Raw genomic sequence first — 21,706 nt, forward strand, 5'->3', positions numbered from 1 at the left:
TAGAATTAACCTCACCCTCTTTATGTTCCCCTGTGCTCTGTACAAACTTCCATAAGTGAAACTGTGACATTTTCAGACATTGACTTACAAATCTACTTGTTAGACTGTAAGCCCCTTGAAATACTCATCTTTGTATCTCCATTACCTATCACAGTGCTAAGAAAACAGTAGGCACTCAATCAATGTTTGATAACTGAATGAATGAGGAAATAGCAAGTATCTGAATGGGATGAGCATCTTTGCTAATACACTGAGAATTTATAATGAAGAGAGTTGGGAGCCCATTGCATTTTTAATCAACACTCCTCTAATTCTAGCACTTAATGTTTGTTGGCCTCATCTGCTCTGATAAATGCATAGGAAGCAAGGTTTCTCCCAAGACCAGTATAATGAGGCTGCTCCAGTGGCAGGTGAGTCTCTAGGATGGACGTTCCCTCTGCCTTGAACAACAGTCATTTCATCTAATTCTTTATCAGGACTGTAACACCCTGAGTAGGAACTGTGGTGTATTTGTCTCCTTATTCCCCTACAGTGATCAACACATAGTAGTAGTTCAATAAATGTATGTGTTATTGAACTTGATGAAGTGTGTAATTAATATCATGAGCTTGGTTCTCCAAATAGCTCCCTCAGAAAGAGAAAGAGAGAGAGAGAGAGTGGAGGGAAGGAGGAAAGGAAGGAAACACAAAATAATAGTCTTATTAAGAATTCTTAATGCTATGATAACATTTTCTAAGTGTCTCTTTAAGATACCTATACCTCTTGAGTTTGCTTTAAGCCAGCTTCAAGGCATGCTATTAGATACAGACAACATTTTGAAAATAGGTTATTTTTCTCCTCTAACTCCTCACCACATCAACAATCAAATCCCATCACATGTTTGGACATCTTTGAACCAAGGGAACTTTTTAGCATTTGTTTAATAAGGCAGCTACCATCATCCAGTGTACATTGCGGAAGTCATGATTGTCCCAGGCTCACCAGAAGTGAGACAAAAATTCAACTACCATCAGTGGCCATTTTTTAAAAAAATCGTAGCTCATTGGTACAAGAAGATCAGAGGTACACCTCCTGCACCATTTGAATAGTTTGGCTTCAGCAGCCCATTCTTTAGCTTTTGAAGATAGAAAAGCATGTGTGTAGATCTCAAACCAGGTGTCCTCCTGGACATCCTATTGCTCAGGAACAATTTTCTTCTCATCTCCCTGAGCACCCCATTTCTTTCCCCATTTCTCTTCCTTGATGTCAGTTACTTGCAAATACATCCAAGAAAGGGCATCGCATCATGGCAATGAACTAGCTGACTTTTCTTACCTGCATTTTCCAGAAAGGGGTTAGAAGATGAGGAGAAAGAAACTATTTTGAAAGATGGTGTCGTTGACTTATTTGTCCTCAAAGGGCAGCCAAGTATTTTCCTTAAGTATTTCCCAAAGTATTTCCTTGAGTAGAATCAGGTCTACTCAAGACGGTCTTGAGCACCTGCTTCATGTCCAGCTCAGTGTTAGGTGCAAATCCATGGATTTTTATAGGTGGTTCAGGAGGTCAAAGTCAAGGGCTGGTGAAGCACTCAGGGACCAGAACACTGGGGGAGCTTTAACACCCTAGGCCTGAAGGAAACCCTGTAGCCATAGAAGAAGGGGTGCCTGATAGAAACTGGAGCTGGAGGGAACGTAGCCACTCCAGAATCATGTGAGGAGGAAGCCAGGTTGTGGTTCCAGAGGAATAAATACCCCAATCTCTCTCTCCCCCCACCCTCAGATCTCCTGCTGGTGTTTCCCTGTCTGAAACACCTGGATGCCAATGGGGAACACCATTTACAAGTGGGGGAAATGAGCTTGGGGACGCAGTCTCTAGTGGGCACTTCCAGGGCATAGCAGGTCAGAGAATGGCAGAAAATGGATCTGGGGTGCAGGTAAGGGGTAAGGTGAGGCAAACAGAATAAACTATTGGTCATTCTGAGTTTCTTCCTATTCTTAAGTTTTTGGGGTATCTCCAGTCCTGGTACAATAAAGGTCATCCCTAAAGGAGTTTTTATCTGGGAAAGGAATGTTAACTTTTAACTTAGAGGTTTTCTTCAAAACAATATGAGAGGGAAGTAAATCACTGGGGATGTAGATGAAATAAGATTGGCCATGTGTTGACAATTATTGAAGCTGAGTGATGAGTACATAGAGGGGGTTCTGTTATGTCTTGTTTATTTTACATATGTTTAAATTTTTCCATAATAAAATTTGAAAAAATAATTTAACTCTGAAGTTGTTTTAAAGGAAATTGAAACTTGAAAAGCGCTCTCTTCATCTTCTAGCTTTCCCTCTACATTTCTATAAACCTTTGGGTTTATCTAGCTCCTTCAAGATGATTAAAAACTTGGGGGAAGCAAGTATCGTCTTTGCCACCGCTATTTAACACGTCTAGCTCTGTAATGCCGTGGTCCTCACTGCACGAGCTAATTTCCCAACCCAGTCCTGAAGGAACTGCAGAGTCTATGAACTAATTAAAAGCATGTAAAAGTTTTCTGACCCACCCTCAAATGTTTTATTTGATCTGTTTCAAGAATTCAGGAAAAAAAAAATCCTTTGCGGGATTTCATTCTGTTACAACGTTAATGTGCCAAGAAATTACAGTAAATGCCCTTGTGATGGCTTTAGTTAGACCAAACCAACGATCAGAGCAGAGGACCAGCTAACTCTGACTTGCAACTCTTTTGTTCCAGTTCACATCACACACACACACACACACACACACACACACCCTGGGGCTTCTGGAAAATTTAGTGCCAACGTTGAGAACTTCACCTCTGCCCAGCTCTTCAGCACTTGGTTTTGCCACCTTCTTCCTTTCCATGAGCCTGTTGGACCTGGAATGGTTCACAGCTTATGAAAAGGCCAAGAGCGTGTGTGACTTGGGGAGAGAAGGCCTTCCCCTGCAGAGATGAGCTTGCCTGAGTGTCCTAGAAATCCACAAACTGGATGATTGGTGGTCCCAGAGATGGCTTGAGTTCACTTTAAAGAAAATTTTCATCAGCCCCATGTAGCCCAGAACAAGATATCTCTTCTCCACTCGGGGAGATTTGTTGGTGGTGGTAGAAATCTGTGTCACTTGAAATGGGACTTTTCTTCAAGTTCCTTAGCAATTGTTCTTGAGCGGGATGGGGAGGTTGCAAGGGATGATGTAATTCCGTGCCTTCACTCAAGCATGACTGTTGTCCTTATCATTCGATCTTTATAAAGAATCATGTTCTTACAAAAACTGGGTATGTCACCTGTGCTTTCTTCAGGGTAGAGACAGAGGGAGGTGGTTTGAAGCACAATTATTTGCTTGGTACTTTCTTAAAACAAGCTCTCAAGTAAGAAAGACAGCCCCTTCCCTACATAAACATGGCAGCGCTACACCATCTGCTTCACCTCCATACCCACCCAAGTTCCTGAAGGGTTTTAAATGGTTCCAACCATTGACAGTATTAGATCACCTCTCTCAAGATAAATAATTGCCCCAAACCAATCTGTCATCTCTTCCTATAAAGAACAAAATGATGATGTACTTGCCATCTCTTTTTCAACTTAATTTAGCAAGAAAATGAACCTTCACAAATAAACATGCCCCATTCTCCTTTTCAGTGGAGAACAGAGTAGTTCACTTGTTTAAAAACCTCAGAAAGCTCCTACATAGTCTCTCTTAAAGGGAGGTTTTTGTTTTGTTTCCATTTTTTTAACTAGCCATGACCAAATTATTCCTTGACAAATCTTCTAGCTAAGAAACCAGAGCAAGGGTGGGACCAGGATATTCCCAGCTGGCATTAGTGCCATCAGCTAAAAGTCTGGAGCACAGTCTTCTCATTACGGGTCATGGTGCAGGCGATCTGTTTCGACATGAACAACCAGCTGTGTGTGCATGTCTGTTTAGGGCTGGGATTCCACACTCTGCTGTGGGCCAAAAAGGTTGTTGACTCCAGTGATGCTGGGTATGTTGACCAGAGCCTGAGGGGCTGAGGATCCAAGAACGAGGTGTCCTTCTTGTATGCTTGGCCTTAATCCCATTCTGTTTCCAAACAGATGCAAATGACACAGACTTTCAGGGACGAGGTGGAAGACTGCAGCAACACATATTCAAGATGCCTTGTCCCCACCCCAATTTCCTCCAAACCTGGTATTGAAATGCCAATCCTCCATTTAGGGCTGATTCTAGCTATAGAAACACAGGGATTTAGACAAGCAAACACCACCCCAGAAATGAGGTGCTCAAGACCTACACCTGGCCTTCCGTGTGACATCCAGACTGGGGAGAGGGAGAGAGAAAAACCCTAGCTTTGTTTGCAGGCCCTCAGTTCTCCCAGATCTGGATGCCACCATCACACCCTTGGAGGCCTCACACCCTCACGACTGACACAGTAACTACTGCTCTAAGGGAGCTCTCTGAGATGCCAGTTTGGCACCACCTGTATTACTTAGGTAGGAATCATTTAGCAAATTCCATAGTAACCCAGACTATCACTGAGAAGTTCTCCAAGTATGCTCTCTAGACCAGCACCATGAACATCATCTAGGAACTTGTCAAAAATACAGAATCTCGGCTCTCTCCCCACAGAAATTCTGGGGGTGGAGCTCCCCATCTCACTTCATCCATTCACATGACCCATCTGACTCTCGCTCTTAGACACTGTGGATTTTCTTCTGAGGAAAATTCTTGGACACAATTTACTTCATCACATTTGCTCTTGGGATTACTTTCAAGGGAAAGAAGAAGCAAAACTTTGAAAACATTAACCATGACATTATGGTATATATATATATATATATATATATATATAGTATGTGTATAAAACCAAAGGTTTTAGAAGCCCACATGCTAACTTATCTGCAGTGCCCCTGTAGGTGATGGCAAACATGGTCAGAAAATAGAGACTGTGGTACCCTATACATCAGGAAATACTTGCAAAAATGATAGAGTTCAACTATATATAGCATAGATAACTAATAAGAACCTACTGAATAGCATAGGGAACTCTATTCAATATTCTGTAATCACCTGTATGGGAATAGAATTTTAAAAAGAGTGGATATGTGTGTATGTATAACTGACTCACTTTGCTGTACAGCAGAAACTAATACAATATTGTAAATCAACTATACTCCAATAAAAAAATTAATTTAAAAAAAGTAAAAAAAAAAAATCAGAATTCATTGATTACTTGCCATATGTGTAGGTCAAGTTTATAAGTAGCACCTAAACTACAGGATGGTGCTTCTTCGGGAGCCCTTGGACTTGACATTCCCATTGCAAAGTGTGGGCATGCTGATAATTAAAGAAAGAATATTTACTCCAAGGCTTCTGGATTCAAAAACCCATTTAGTGTCTTGAAAGTTCAAAGACCTCCATCTGAGTGTTGGCCGGATTTGTCTGGAGCCTACAGTGTGGGTTTAATCCCCGGGGTACTGGTTAATTTGTTTGAAACTAGAATCAAGATTACATCTCCAGCCAGTTCCTGGCATGCCTGCTGTTGGGTCCAAATCTCTGGCCAAGGATGGGTACATGACCAATATTCCCCATGTGCTAAGATGATCAGTCCCAGGCATCACCCTTGTTTCTCGAACAATGAAACCAAGAATGTGCAGCGAAACACAAACACCACATGTTCTAGTACTTAACACCACTCCATAAAGTCACCCTTACAAACTCTAAAAGTCTGGTTTCTTCTAGGATTTTTGATGATGGTCGCTGCGTTTTGAACTGTCCCTCGGGCAAATTTGAATTTAAGAACCAATGCCATCCATGCCACTCCACCTGCCAAGAATGCCAAGGAGATGAGCCTTCCAACTGCACCTCCTGTGGAGTAGGTGAGGGAGTCTGGTTGCTTGCTTCTTCTTCCTGCTGCAAACCTGCTCGCCCACTGGACATTATTTGGTTTGACTAAAAAGCTTCATCTCTGGGGACAAGGGGGTGAGATTAGACAGCTGTCTGTTCATTAAAGAGTATGTACAACCTTGAAGTTTCTGCTTGTTGTCAGGACACAAGTTCAAATTGTTGGAGACACAGACCCGCTGCCCTTGAGGAGATGAGAGAGAAACTAAGAGATGTCTTTCCAGAGAAAAGGAAAGAAAGGGCATGCAAACACGATGACAGACATGAGCTAGACAAAGCTAAGACTCATTGAGGTGAAAGTGAAAAGCTAGGAAATTAAGGCAGACATATTTGGTCTTTAAGAGAAATAGCGTCATAGAGGTTGGGTCAGGGTCTCCTCAGCCCTGAGCTATGCCATTTAGAAGTTGGCAGAGCCCTGTGGGAACAGAGTAATCTTTTCCAAACACAAATATGACCTTTTCTGTCCCAGCCTTAGAAATGCTAAAGTTTCTGCTGTCATTAAATTATATTTCATGATCTCTCAAGTCCTCTGTAGTTTGACCCTTGACTCCTTTCCAGCCTCCCTACATATGCTGGCCCCCACTTTGACTTCATGGGGGACTAATTCATATTTTATTTGACTTACAGAGCACTTTAAAATTTGAGCCAAATTGGGAAATTTCAAATAAAAACCTGGGTTTTTGGTTTCTCTTGAAAATTTGGAAGATCTGGCAACACTGCTCCATATGGTCCCCAAATGGTTGACTGGAGACCATCGGGGCTGCTCTCCATTTTGTCACAGTCCCCACCCCTCCCAGATGTCTCACTAATCTTGAGGCTCTCAGTTACCACCATCATGACATTTACACAGTTTTTCTAATAGGAGAGAATTATTTAGCTTTGTTCTTGCTTGTAATAAAACCAAGAAAAATGAAGAATAAATGAAGAGTATCATGCATTTGCAGAAAAATGAGAGATAACACATTTCTTTGTATAAATTAAAATGATTTCTTTGTGTTTCATACATAAACAAAGTATATCTGTCAAATTTTACCACTAACCTGCTTATTCTGTTCCTTTTCTCATCTGTAAGATGGTGATCATGGCTGCCTTCTTTTAGGATTATTATGAAAATGAAATGAGATAATAATAAAGCACTTAGAATGGGGTGGGGTGCATAGGAAGTACTCACTAAATATTAGCAATTATTATTATTATCACTACTATTACTACTGTTACTGTTTGTACCTGCTTGCTCCTACAGGCATTTCAGTCTCTCTAGCTGTTCAGACTTCACTTGAGATGTTCCCCAGCCACTGTCTACCTGATCTCTTTCTATTCATCCTTTAGGCCTCCATTTCAATGTCATTTCCACAGTGAGGGCTGCCCTAACCTTCTTGTCTAGGCTAAGCCCCCTTCATGTGAGCACCCTTGGAGCCCAGCACTTCCCATTCACAGGCCTCCTCACCCTTGCTATCTACCTTGTCCATCAGACTCTGTGCCTTGTAAGAGCAGTCAATGGTTTCTACCTGTTTTCTGCCGTATTTCGAGCACGGCACAGAATCTGGCATATAGAAGGCACACAATAAATAAATGGATGAATGGATGGTTCAGTAGAAACAATATCACTCAGAAAACCTGGATTCTAGTCTCGGCTTTGTCACTAATAAACTAGAAGACACTAACCCCATCACCTCACCTCTTTAAGTCTCTCCATGTTTGTAAAAAGGGGGAGAATGGACAAGACAGCATCTAAATTCCCTTTCACATTTAAAACACACTAAATCTTCATATATATACACAACTACGGAGTAGCTTAAATGCTAAACAAGTATCTAAAACGTTCTAAGCATCCTATGGCTACTTGGACCAATCCACACATAAAATGCCCTGACATTTCTTCTCTGTTTTCTATTTCAAAGTCTGTGTTTAACCTGTTCTCTTAACAAAATGTATTGTGGTGCCAAGGGGGAGAGAAGGGAGGGGAGGGAAGGACTGGGAGTTTGGGAGTAGCAGGCGCAAACTATTATATGGGACGGACGAAAAACAGGGTCCTAGTACATAGCCCAGGGAACCATATTCAATATCCTGTGATGAACCATAATGGAAAAGAATATGAAATATACATATATATGTATAGCTGAGTTACTTCTCTGTATAGCAGAAAAAAAGCACAACTATTTTTTTTATGTTTGTTAATATCACCACTGATCTCATCAGAAAAGTCTTTGAGGATTGGGGAGCTATCAAGCTCACAAGCACATGTGATAAACACAACATTTAAATCAACTATACATCAATAATTTTAAAAAATGTATTGTGCCCCTCCCACATATAAGTTACTCTACATAGGTACCATGGAAAATGCAGTAAATAATAGCATGATACTCACTTTCAAGGAGTTTTACAATCTAACAGAAGGGTTTGTCCTCATGTATTATAAAACAGGAAGATATTAGATAAAGACTGAATGAATGGTAGCAACCCTACTACAGGTCACCGCTTTCAGCTGTAGCAAGAACAGGAGGCTTCCTGAAGAGGGGATGGTTGAGCGGGTTCTGATTAGCAGGGTTTTCTGCCTGTTAAGACTGTACTATCCCAAGTCCACATATTAGTGCAGCTAATCCATGAGGCAGAGCTGCAGAAGATAGATGATAGAATGGGTGCAGTTCTATATCAATAAGCTTTATTCAAAGGCTGAAATTCCTCTGGCTAGGGAGTCCCACCTACACACATAAGCCTGTCCCATCTCTGTAGAAATTTCATCCCTTGCTTAATTGTAACTTTGATAATGTTAGGTCTGAATCCTTTTGGAAAGGCAGATCTCCAGCTCTATTGGTGAAAATTCACTCTAAACTCTCTTCTAGGTTTATCCTCTACCAAACTGAGCCCAAAGCTAAATTCTACCAATCATACAACAGCTTCAGTAAGCAAAATGTTGGAGTAAACTTCATAAAGTTTATTTTCAGAGTCCCTCAGCCTTTCTTTCATCCTTTCCAGCAATCCTGTTCCCTTCCTGTCTTTCAACCCTCAACCTTCCTTTCCTCCGGCAGACATCCAATGCCTTCACGTTGGTCCACCTTCTCTTCTAACAAAATCGGTTGCCAAGAAATACTCTGGAAACAGTTAATTACTCTTCAGTATAAACGAAAGCCAATCTGAACCTCTTTTGGAGTTCCTTGATTTTTAACTCTTGTCTCCTATTACCGCATGAACGGTTTTGTCACATAACAAAAATATCAGCACTTCTACTACAAGAACTGGCCTCTCCCCCCATATCATTACAGGAACTTAAATTCTGAGACTCTGGGCAAGTAGCCAAAAATTTATGCATGATATTCGAATCACTGAGGTGTCCAAATAATCATCCAAAGCTAAGTGAGCTGCCATGCTGTCAAGCTAGTAGAAATATCAAATCTCGGCATAATCCTGAACCAATCACGTGGGGAAAGCTGGCCATCGTTAAGGTACCTAAGTGACTTCCTTTTGCATGGTCCATGTATTTTAAACAACAAGACCCTTTAAATCTCTGTCCTTTAAACCCAAATTATAATACCCAGAGGGGTCCAAATAGCAAAGCCATATCTGAACAATAAAAATGGAGTTGGAGGGACCTCCCTCGTGGCGCAGTGGTTAAGACTCCACACTCCCAATGCAGGGGGCCTGGGTTTGATCCCTGCCCAGGGAACTAGATCCCACATGCATCCGCAACTATGAGTTCGCATGCCACAACTAAGGAGGCCCCGTGCCGCAACTAAGGAGCCGGCAAGCCACAACTAAGACCTGGTGCAACCAAATAAATAAATAAATAAATAAATAAATAATAAATAAATAAAATGGAATTGGAGAACATTTCCTCTAACATCTGAACCCATCATCATTCATTTTTAAGATTGCTGATCCAGGGACTTTCCTGGTGGCGCAGTGGTTAAGAATCCATCTGCCAATGCAGGGGACACTAGTTCGATCCCAGGTCTGGGAAGATCCCACATGCCGCAGAGCAACTAAGCCCATGTGCCACAACTACTGAGCCTGTGCTCTAGAGCCTGTGAGCCACAACTACTGAAGCCCGCATGCCACAACTACTGAAGCCCGTGCGTCTAGAGCCTGTGCTCCGCAACAAGAAAAGCCACCGCAATGAGAAGCCTGCACACCGCAATGAAGAGTAGCCCCCACTTGCCGCAACTAGAGAAAGCCTGCACGCAGCAGCGAAGACCCAACACAGCCAAAAATAAATAAATTAATTAATTTTATAAGATTGTTGATCCAGTTGGATATGTTGGAAAAATAGGAATATTGACAAATATGAATTCACTCACTCATTCATTCAGTCATTCAACAAATATATATTTAGAACTCACCATGCCAAGCTGCCCTTAAGCCTCTGGATCTTGAGTTGACATCATGTGAAGGTGTAGGGAATGTACAGCAACAGCTGGATGGAGGAGAGGGTGGGCTTTTCACTGATCTCCCTCACATCTTCCTACCAACATGTGAGAAGGTTGGCATTTTGTAAAACAGAATCTTTTCTCAGTGAGTCAGGGTAGAAATGAGAAGAACAAAACTTGGAAAGTTGACCTTTTTGTGGTCTCTTGAGATTCGAGGTCCCACCAGATTGGGGTTTTGGGCTCCACAACCTTGATCTATAGCTGTAGAATCACCAAATGCACATTACATCCTCCCAAACACTCTCTTTCCCTTAGAGGATAATGTTCTTCCAAGTCTAACTTGGAGACTGCAAACACTTTTTTCTACTACCTCTTTGGACACTCTCCTTATTTTCTGTGTCCCATGGGGACCAGCAGACTTCTGGCATGAAATCACCATCAGAAAAAAGGGAGCTTCAGAGTCCATAATCCAAGGGTGTGATTTTTAAATTGTACTTGAAATAAGGCTTTAATCAAATAAGAACATTAGGTTAAAACCTTTGAAAGTGCCTAGTTTACAGGTAAAAAACCGTCGAATGTGGGCAATTTCATGTGGTTCAATCTAATATTCAATATTATACTGACTTTCAGATTTTGCACTTGTAACATGGGGTTAGCGCTATCTTTACAAATTCAGCAGCCTTGCAATTTTTTTTTTAAGATTTATTATTTTTTTATTTTATTTATTTTTGGCTGCATCGGGTCTTAGTTGTGGCACATGGCTCTTCATTGTGGCTCACGGGCTTCTCTCTAGTTGTGGCCTGCAGGTTTTCTCTTCTTTAGTTGTGGCATGAGGGCTCCAGGGTATGTGGGCTCTGTAGTTGTGGCGCATGGGTTTCAGAGTGCATGAGCTCTGTAGTTTGCAGCACACAGGCTCTCTAGTTGAGGCGTGCAAGCTCAGTAGTTGTGGCACGTGGGCTTTGTTGCCCCACGGCATGTGGGATCTTAGTTCCCTGACCAGGGATTGAACCCGTGTCCCCTGCATTGGAAGGCAGACTCTTTACCACTGGACTACCAGGGACATCCCAGCAGCGTTGCATCTTGAAGGTCAATGGTTCTGGGTCTTCGTGTGGTAGATCACATGATGAGTGAGCTCTAGACCCAGTTATTTTAGGTAATGCAGATATTTTCAGAGCCAGGGGCATGTGGGAGACCTGATTCAGAGAAGATGGATGCCCTGGGCACACTTAGCACAAGCAAAAACTCCAGGGGGTGGGAGGTAGGAGGCCTCTAGGTGCATCTACATTAATCTTGTGTGTTTAAGTGTATGATTAGAACTGATTAGAATCCTTTTGCATTCATTATGATAGTTTGGAATTGATTAGAATTTTCCATTCCCTCCAGGGGCAACATTGGGTCTTCTGCAGGGGCAGATTCCCACAGTCTCATACTGGGAGTACTGCTGATTCTTTCCTTGCAGAGTCCAATGTTGACCGCCGCTCAGAACTTCCAGGAATTCATATAAAGGAGTCAAAGAGGCATGTTTGGTTGAGTGCTTCAATAGGCTGTCAATACAGGAATTGGTAGCTGTGCAAAAAGTCAGTCCTTATACAGTTAACACAAGTGTGTGATTTTGATAACAGAATTCAAAATCATTCTAAAAGATTGCACTATCATAGAAATGCATCTATCATGAAGAATTTGTTTATTCTCATGGGATCTCTATAGTCCCCAACTCTGTGAGCTTCTACAGACACCAAAAGGAGCCCAAGGAAGTCTTTTCAACTACAAGTTCAAAGATACTGCATTTTCTATTCAACCATTCTTATCTTTCTGGTATACTGGGAGCAAAAGCAGTTGGTCATATCTTTTTAATAAAATGACTTCAGTTATATTACCTTCATGGTTAATTTTGTACATTTTCCTTCTTTTAATTTTGCTCATTTCTATCTGTTTAGATAAGCACGGCCGAGAGCGGTTCCTGTACTGGGGAGAGTGCCAGGAGAGCTGCCCCACAGGCCACTACCCTGACGAGGGCCACACCTGCCGGCCTTGCCCGGACAATTGTGAGCTTTGCCACAGCGCACACGTCTGCACACGATGCAGGCGTGGCTACTTCCTGGGGCCCTCCAACCGCACCTGCCGGCAGTTAGAGTGTGGACAAGGTAAGGCTGCTTCATCACTTATATACCCAACTACGTTCCCAGAAACTGGACTTACTTCTTTAATAAATAAAACCTACTAACTTGATTTCAAAACTAGTTGCATGGCATACAGTCCAACTTTGTGCTATTTGTACCCAATCAAACTAATCTAATCTATTAAATTAATAGAAGGAGATAAAATGTGGGTGACACATACATCCTCAATCATGGTTGTGGGTTTCATAATTGCTCTATGATTTGCTTGAAAATAAGCTACACGCCAACATATGTTTATAGCAACTAATGTGTCTCCATTCAGCGAAAATGAAACTGTACTTTTTGCTCCTCTTGTTGTATAGGTGAAGTCCAAGACCCAGACTACGAAGAATGCATGCCTTGTGAAGAAGGGTGTCTGGGATGCAATTTAGGTACGTCATCTCCCTTTTTCCTTAGAGTTGAAATAACTGTGTCCTTCTTCACACATCCGCATCCTGTCATTCCTTCAACAGGGACTCTTGTCATTGTTGTCATCATCACTGTCACCATCAGTATCCATTAAGTGGGCTCACTTCCACGCAAACAGGGTCACAGTGAGAGATGCTCCCTTTTGAGGCAATGGATAGGTCGCTAGTCTTCGCAAAACTCAAGTTTAGGAAAGGACAGGTATCTTTTCCTCTGGTTGTTACCTAGTCGGCAGGTGATACCTACAGCAACCACATTTCAGGGTGCCTGAGACTCGGCCTCTGCTCAGCCTCTCAAGGTGACAATTTTGAAATGAGTAATGGTGGGAGAGAAATAAACTCAAGCAAAGAAATACATAATTACTCTAACTCACTCCGTATATGAAACACAAAAGCTTTTCAGAAGTTTGGGAGTTTTCCTTTGCAAAAACGATTCTACTGCTTGGAGCCCAAGACAATCTTTTGAGAGGAAAGCAACATGGAGTCCGTAGAGTTTAAAATCCCCATCATACAATGAAAAGCACTTGCCAGTCTTCCATATAATTCTCTAGTTCAAATTATTGCCTTCTCCTTTCTCCCCATGCACGCCTGGTTCTCCTGCAGAACAGTGTGTATCACACAGCACCACTGGATTGGACGTAAAATGAAAAATCGGGAGGCCACCAAACCCCAAGAATGTATCTTAATGTAAATTTAGGCAAGATATTGACATAATTGGCACTTGGTTTTATGGATCTTTGAAAGGAAACCCAACCTAAATTAAAGATGGATGGGATAATCTCTCTTCATAGAGTTTCCATGAAACCCTGTGACTGGTTGACTCATGCTTCTAAAACTTCAGTGTGCACACACATCACAAGGGGGATTTGTTAAAATGCAGATTCTGATTCAGGGGTCTCGAGTGGGGCCTAAGAATTTGCATTTCTAACAAGCTGCCAGTGAAGCCCATGCTTCATAAAGCACTCATGAAGTTGCAGGGGGTTAGACTGTGCCAGGATTAAGTAGATTTTTTATTGGACTTACCTAATAGATTCCCTTAATTCTTTTTTTTTTTTTTAATAAATTTATTTATTTATTTATTTATTTATTTATTTATTTATTTATTTTTTGGGTGTGTTGGGTCTTCATTTCTGTGCGAGGGCTTTCTCTAGTTGCGGTGAGCGGGGACCACTCTTCATCGCGGTGCGCGGGCCTCTCACTGTCGCGGCCTCTCTTGTTGCGGAGCACAGGCTCCAGACGCGCAGGCTCAGTAGTTGTGGCTCACGGGCCTAGTTGCTCCGCGGCATGTGGGATCTTCCCAGACCAGGGCTCGAACCCGTGTCCCCTGCATTGGCAGGCAGATTCTCAACCACTGCGCCACCAGGGAAGCCCCCCTTAATTCTTAAATATTATACATGAGTTATAATTTATCTGATGGCCATCACCATCTCTCTCTGCCTTAAATGGAAAGACGTATTATCTATAATATATGTAACTACAAAACAGAGTTTTGAGAACTGGAATACCATTCCCCCATTACCTTCCACTATACAATGGAGCATATATTATTGGAAAATAAAATATAATAATAAGTCGCACTTAAGAAGGGGGTAGCACTTAGAGTCAGAGATTTAAGGATAAAATACTAATTTTCTGGGAAGCAAAAATAGATCTAAACTAAGTAATGAAAGTATTAAAATCTAAAAGATGAGTAAATTCCAGTGTTTCTTGTGAAGAGATGGGACGTAGTCTTTCTTGCAGGGAGCAATGATAAATGTTTTTGACTATCTTGATTTCACTTTTTTGTCCATTTCAGACCATATTTGCCCATTGGTTTGCCCATTTTCCCTGCTAAATTTTGTGGTCTCTTTTTATACCTTTGCTATCGTGTGTTATGTGTCCATGCTAACATCTTTATGCATCATGGAGGGGTGTGTGTGTGTATGTATGTGTGTGTGTATGTGTCTGTCTGTCTGTAAAATCTCAAACCTATGATTTTGGCTCTCAGGTTTAAAGAGGTGGATGAATGTGTGTGGACTCATTTAGGATCAGTGAGAATCTGGGCATGGGGGTGGGAACGGTAACAACCATGATCTGTATGTACCCACCCTTCTCTTAGCTGATTCAGCTAAAGATGAGACTGAAATGTGTCCCCTGGATGATGAATTCCATAGCAGACCCCAGCAATCTGGGGACTCAAAATCCAAAAGAATCAGTTTTCAAAAAAAGAGATAAATTAGAAAGTTTGATTCACTTTACAAAGTGCTATTCAAATACTTCATTCCCTCCTTTAAGAGACTTCAGTTGTCTACTATGTGCAGAGTGCTGGCCTTGGCAGTGGGAATTCAAAGGTGATATGATTGTGATTCTGCTGTGAGGCCCTCTCTGGCTGCCATAAGTGACACACCTGGAACCAAATCTTTTACAAGTCAAGCTGCCAGAGTAGAGAGATGTATACAGTGTAGTAGGATTGCAGGAGAGGGTGACATAGAACATTCTGCTAATTTCTAATTTGAAATTTGAAAATTTCTCTTAATTTATTAACTATATGTTGAACCTTGTTTATTTTTGTATTGCCTTAGCTGAAATCAATTATAATCTTATTTCTGAAGCTTTTGTTAATCTTTCCAATAGAATTAACTCTTTTTTCTTGTTTCCCCTGGTTTGTAGGCCAATGATAATACTTTTTACTGCTGATTTGTGTAATATTTGGTGTGTACACATCTTTCTGCCTAGAGAGTAAACTACTTCAGAACAAACTCTGTGACATATACACTGCTCCCACAAGAACTAGCAGCATGTCTAGGGTATAATAAAAGCACAATAAATGTGTAAATGTTTGTTGAATTGAATCTGAGAGTTGCCCAAATTCAAAGCAGAGATGCATGGCTCAGGATACACATGGATTTAGATGCGTTTTCTCTAGTCAGACTGTGTCTCTGGGCCTTTTATCAGGCTGAAAACAAACGGATAACATTTTACATAATATCATTTTATTCTAAGAGGATTTGATGCCAAATTCTTTGTCTTTGTAACCAATATCTTAAATGGAAATTTCAACTAAGATAAATCTAAGTGTTCTAAATTACATTTCTTCATTAATTGAGAGGATAAGCAAATAGAATCATTTTTACACTTGACACTTGACTATAACCTAAGTTTGGGGCCCATACCTACGTCAGCATTGACTTGACTTAATGACTGATTTTAACCAAATTGTGTAAGATCTCTTTACTTCCTTACCATATCTATAAAATAGAGAGATTAATGTGCCTTTATCTTGGCTCAGAAATGGGTGATGAAAACTGATTAATATTTGCGTACTTACTAAAACAGCAATAGTCCCTACTCTTGGGGGAAAATATACACAAATTTGAAAATTTTTAAGTAACTGAAAGAAAAAAAAAAAAGCCATTTAAATTAAGTGCCACACCGGTCAGAATGGCCATCATCAAAAAATCTACAAACAATAAATGCTGGAGAGGGTATGGAGAAAAGGGAACCCTCTTGCACCATTGGTGGGAATGTAAATTGATACAGCCGCTATGGAGAACAGTATGGAGGTTCCTTAAAAAACTAAAAATAGAACTACCATACGACCCAGAAATCCCACTACTGGCCATATACCCTGAGAAAACCATAATTCAAAAAGAGTCATGTACCACAATGTTCATTTCAGCTCTATATACAATAGCCAGGACGTGGAAGCAACCTAAGTGTCCATCAACAGATGAATGGATAAAGAAGATGTGGCACATATACACAATGGAATATTACTCAGCCATAAAAAGAAACGAAATTGAGTTATTTGTAGTGAGTTGGATGGACCTAGAGTCTGTCATACAGAGTGAAGTAAGTCAGAAAGAGAAAAACAAATACCGTATGCTAACGCATATATATGGAATCTAAAAAAAAAAAAAAAAGTTCATGAAGAACCTAGGGGCAAGATGGCAATAAAGACACAGACCTACTAGAGAATGGACTTGAGCACACGGGGAGGGGGAAGAGTAAGCTGGGACAAAGTGAGAGAGTGGCATGGACATATATACACTACCAAACGTAAAATAGATAGCTAGTGGGAAGCAGCCGCATAGCACAGGGAGATCAGCTCGGTGCTTTGTGACCACCTAGAGGGGTGGGATAGGGAGGGTGGGAGGGAGGGAGACGCAAGAGGGAAGAGATATGGGGACATATGTATATGTATAACTGATTCACTTTGTTATAAAGCAGAAACTAACACACCATTGTAAAGCAATTATACTCCAATAAAGATGTTAAAAAATAAATAAATAAATATAAATAAATAACTAAATTAAGTGACAATTAAGGGGATAAATATATGTACCAAGTGAATTTAGCAAAGGGAGGAAGCCCTGGGCACTGAAGTGATTAAGGAAGGCTTCCAAGAAAGTGGGACTTGAGATGAGCCTTAGAGTTTCCATGGAATTTAGACAGATAAGAGGGCAGGGCTGCACTATGGAGGGGCTTTTGACCTGGGCAATTGCAGAAAAAAAGTTTGGAGGGAAGGATTTCTGCCATGGATTTTAGGACACTAATTTTGCAGAAAGAATATAATACTGCAAATACAAGGGAATAGGCAATTACTTTAGAGAAGTGATTGAAAATCATAACTTGAATTCTGGACTCATGAGTTTGTGCCTAAAAGGGAATAACTGAAGGTTCTTACAGAAAAAAAAAAGAGAGTTTTTTGAAGAGGTGTTTTAAAAAGATTAATTTTGTAACTCCAATAACTGTGTTGAGGGTAGTTGAAAGGGAGTGAGGTTGCAGGCAGAGAAACCAGCTAGATGACTATTTCAGAATTCTGGGTATGAAGTAACAGGAGCCTGATCTAAGAGCCAGGAAATTATGAGGAAAGAAATAGGTTTTAAAAATCACATGAAACGGACTTCCCTGGTGGCACAGTGGTTAAGAATCCGCCTGTCAATGCAGGGGACACAGGTTCGAGCCCTGGTCCGGGAAGATTCCACATGTCTCAGAGCAACTAAGCCCATGCACCACAACTACTGAGCCTGCGCTCTAGAGCCACAACTACTAAAGCCCTCATGCCTAGAGCCCGTGCTCCGCAACAAGAGAAGCCACTGCAATGAGAAGCCCGCACACCACAACAAAGAATAGCCCCCGCTTGCCGCAACTAGAGAAAGCCTGCGCGCAGCAATGAAGACCCAACGCAGCCAAAAATTAATTAATTAATTAATTTTTTAAAAAAGAATTAAAAAAAATCACATGAAACAAATGACCCTATGCATAAGAAAAGATGCTTAACTTTGTTCGTTATATGGGAAATGCAAATTAAAACAACCGTAACATACCATGTCTCACCTATTAGACTGGCAATATTTCAAAAGCTTACAAAACACTGTACAGGCAAGGCTGTAAGAAAGCCCTCTTAACTGTGACTGATGGAAGACAAAATGGTATGACCACTGTTAAGGAAAGTTGGCAATATACAACACAATCGCATACGCATCTATGCTTTGACCCCGCAACACCCCTTCTAGGAATTTATCCTGAGGGTATGCACCCACAAATTCAAAACAGCATATTCACAATGTTATTCATTGTGGCATTATTTGTGGTGTAAACTATTTTAAACAGCCTAAATGCCTTCTCGTGGAAGAAACTCATAGAATCAACTGAAGGACACATACATAATGGAGTACTATGCAGCCATAAAAGAGCAAAGGTCTATATGAACTGATGGTGGTTTTACGCTACACTGTTAAGTAGAAGGCAAGGTGCCAAAAAATGTACATAGTATGCTACCTTTTTGGTAAGAAAAGATGGTGAAATAAAACATATGTGCATATGTGTGTGTGTGTATATATATATATATATATACACACACACACATATACATTTTTTATTTATTTTTAAATAAGAAACACAGAAAAGATACATCAGAAACTAATGAAAATGCTTACCTACAGAGAAAAGTGTAAAAGGAATGGGAGTGAGCTTTCTCTAGGTATACCTTTTTACACAGTTTTGATTTGAACCATGTAAGTGGGTTACATATTCATAACAAATGACACAGTAATTAGTGTGAATGGGCTCCCACTGGCCAATATGGGACAATTTGAGCATCAAAAAAAAAAGATGATAAAGATTACAATTCAATTAATAAAAATAATCTATGCATCAAGAATGATATTTAAAGAAGAGAGGAAGGAAGCGATGGGAAAATAGAATAAGGGAGAAAGCTCTTTACAGTAAGATTTCACCTGTTATATATGCAAGGGAATAATTAGAGTATCATCATTTTACATCCCCTAGTGTATTGATTCATGGGAGAACTATGAGTGGATGCTAAAATCATTAGGTGGGAAATTGTTCGGGAACACAATAATCACACAGACTCAAAGTACTTCCATAATTACTAGTTAACTACAATGGAGGGATTTGCTGCTTACCAACTTAACCAAGTTATTACACTTAACATTACCATCATTAGTTCCATACAACATAACATCATGTGTTTCCTGATGTGATATATTAACAATATCACCTAGGAGCCTCGACGAAAGTGTCTAGACCAATGATTTTCAACTGGAGGTGACTGTGACTCCAGGGGACATTTGTCAATGTTTTGAGACATTTTTGATTGTCATGGCTGGGGAGTTTAGGGATGAAATGTCATGATGTCCACAACTTATTTTCAAATGGTTCAGAGGAATAAAAGGATTGAGGTAAAGCATATAAAGTTGTTCATTGTGCTATTTCAGGCTTTCCGTAGATTTGAAAAAAAAAACTTTTTAAATTGGAGAGAAAAAAGCACTTCATGCTGGGTCAGCTGAGAGGGCCTAGAAGCAACACCCCAGTAGCAATAACCACACCTAGTGCCCAGATCTAGATTCTTGACACCATCCTCCAATAAAAGATACCAAGGCTCCTTGGAAAATTGGCTGATTCTAGGACTGGGGCAGGAAATATACCAGATGAGCTGCAGCATTGTGTAGTGACAGAAAGCAAGAGAGCGCTCAAAGGAAAAAACCCCACAATGATGGGGGTACAGCAAAGGGACATAGGAGACAACTGAAAGAGCTCCCAATAGCCAAAACAGGAACAATTTGAGCAATAATATAAATAAAATAGTATTAGCTTATAACCCAAAGTATAAAATAAGAATCCATGAGTTCATAAGATAAAAATAAATAAATGGTTGAGTAAATAAGTAAATGGGGGAGAGGAGACAAATCTTCAGTGCAAAACATTGCAAATAACTTATCTAGCACTCCTCCCTCCAGGAAGTGAGCATAGCTCCCTACTCCTTAAGTGTAGGTTGCATGTAGTGACTTCCTTCCAAGAGGACAGTATGAAAGGGAGGAAGGGGAAGAGCCTCACAGTGGGGAAACCTGATAAGCACTATCTCATCCAAGTGATCAAGGTCAATGTCAGCAGTGCTATATCAGATTTTTTTTAAATAAATTTATTTATTTAATTTATTTATTTTTGGCTGTGTTGGGTCTTTGTTGCTTCAAGGGGGCTTTCTCTAGTTGTGGCGAGTGGGAGCTACTCTTCGTTGTGGTGTGCAGGCTTCTCATTGCGGTGGCTTCTCTTGTTGCGGAGCACGGGCTCTAGGCGCGTAGGCTTCAGTAGTTGTGGCTCGCGGGCCCTAGAGCGCAGGCTCAGTAGTTGTGGCACATGGGCTTAGTTGCTCCACGGCATGTGGGATCTTCCCGGACCAGGGCTTGAACCCGTGTCCCCTACATTGGCAGGCGGATTCTTAACCACTGCGCTACAGGGAAGCCCGCTATATCAGATTAATGGGCAGGTACCCTTGACGTAAAAGGAGCAGAATGGCATTTTGCCTCTGCAGTCTTCCACCCCAAAACCCATAACCCCAGTCTAATCATGAGAAAAACATCATCAGAAAAACATCTCGATAGAGGGCTATTTCATAAAATACCTGATTAGTACTCCTCAACACTGTTAAGGTTGTCAAAAAAGTAAAGTCTGAGAAACTGTCATAGTCAAGGGGAACCTAAGGAAACCTGACTGCTAAATGTAATATGGTAACCTAGGTGGAATCCTGGGTCAGAAAAAAAGACAATAGGTAAAAACTAGGGAAATCTGAGTACATTATGGAGTTCAGTTAATAATAATCTCATCATCATTATCATCAAGGGCATGAGGGAACTATTTGGGGTGTTGGAAGTGTCCTGTATCTTGATTGTCAGGGGTGATTACATGACTGCATGTTTATTTGTCAAAATTCGTAGAACTGTACACCTAAAAAGGGCAAATGTTACACTATGAAAATTATATTTCAATAAGTTTGATTTAAAAAGAAAAGTATAACATTACCAGTGCCCCTCTTTCCCATCTCTACATAGTAAAACCATAACAGTAACCTAATTGCCAGCATTTATTGAACACTTACTCATGTTCTATATGTGTATTACCTCACTTAACTCTAAGAAGTAAATGTAATTATTGTTCTCATTTTTCGGATGAAGAAATTAAGCTCAAAACAGTTAAGCAACTTACATAAGATAACAGGTCTGGTAAACATTAGGACTAGGACTTGATTCTAGATAGCTCAAGATCAAAACCCATGTGTTTTACAACCATTCTATCCATACCACCTAATGTTCTTCCTTTCTGATTCTACAGAAAAGAATATTATGCTTTATGGAATAATAAAAAGATAAAAGAAAAATTTATATCTGTCCCTTTCCTCAGTTCTACACACAATAGCTATTATACTTTGTTTAGCTACAACTTTAAGCCCAGATGCCATAACTAAATTTACCAAACAGTGAAAGTGTTCATAACAGTCATGCAAATTGATTTGGGATCACAGCTCACCTGAAACTGTCAGCCTTTTAGGACCTGCATCTGGAATGTTCTGAGATGGAGCAGAGCAGATAGGAGAATCCTTGCAGCAGAAGGACTA

At 40.6% G+C, this 21,706-nt stretch overlaps 1 protein-coding gene across 7 annotated transcripts in view; it reads left to right on the top strand.

The window, feature by feature from the left end:
* PCSK5 (proprotein convertase subtilisin/kexin type 5) overlaps positions 1 to 21,706 on the top strand; it is a 475,211-nt gene that overhangs the window by 362,453 nt on the left and 91,052 nt on the right. For all 7 annotated transcript variants that reach the window (XM_057548453.1, XM_057548448.1, XM_057548449.1 and 4 more), the window contains exons 22-24: positions 5,698 to 5,834; positions 12,164 to 12,370; positions 12,709 to 12,777. In XM_057548453.1, the coding sequence (XP_057404436.1) occupies positions 5,698 to 5,834; positions 12,164 to 12,370; positions 12,709 to 12,777 (413 nt within the window). The remainder of the gene's footprint in view (positions 1 to 5,697; positions 5,835 to 12,163; positions 12,371 to 12,708; positions 12,778 to 21,706) is intronic.

Source organism: Balaenoptera acutorostrata, chromosome 6, assembly GCF_949987535.1.
Source record: "Balaenoptera acutorostrata chromosome 6, mBalAcu1.1, whole genome shotgun sequence".
Lineage (NCBI taxonomy): Eukaryota > Metazoa > Chordata > Mammalia > Artiodactyla > Balaenopteridae > Balaenoptera > Balaenoptera acutorostrata.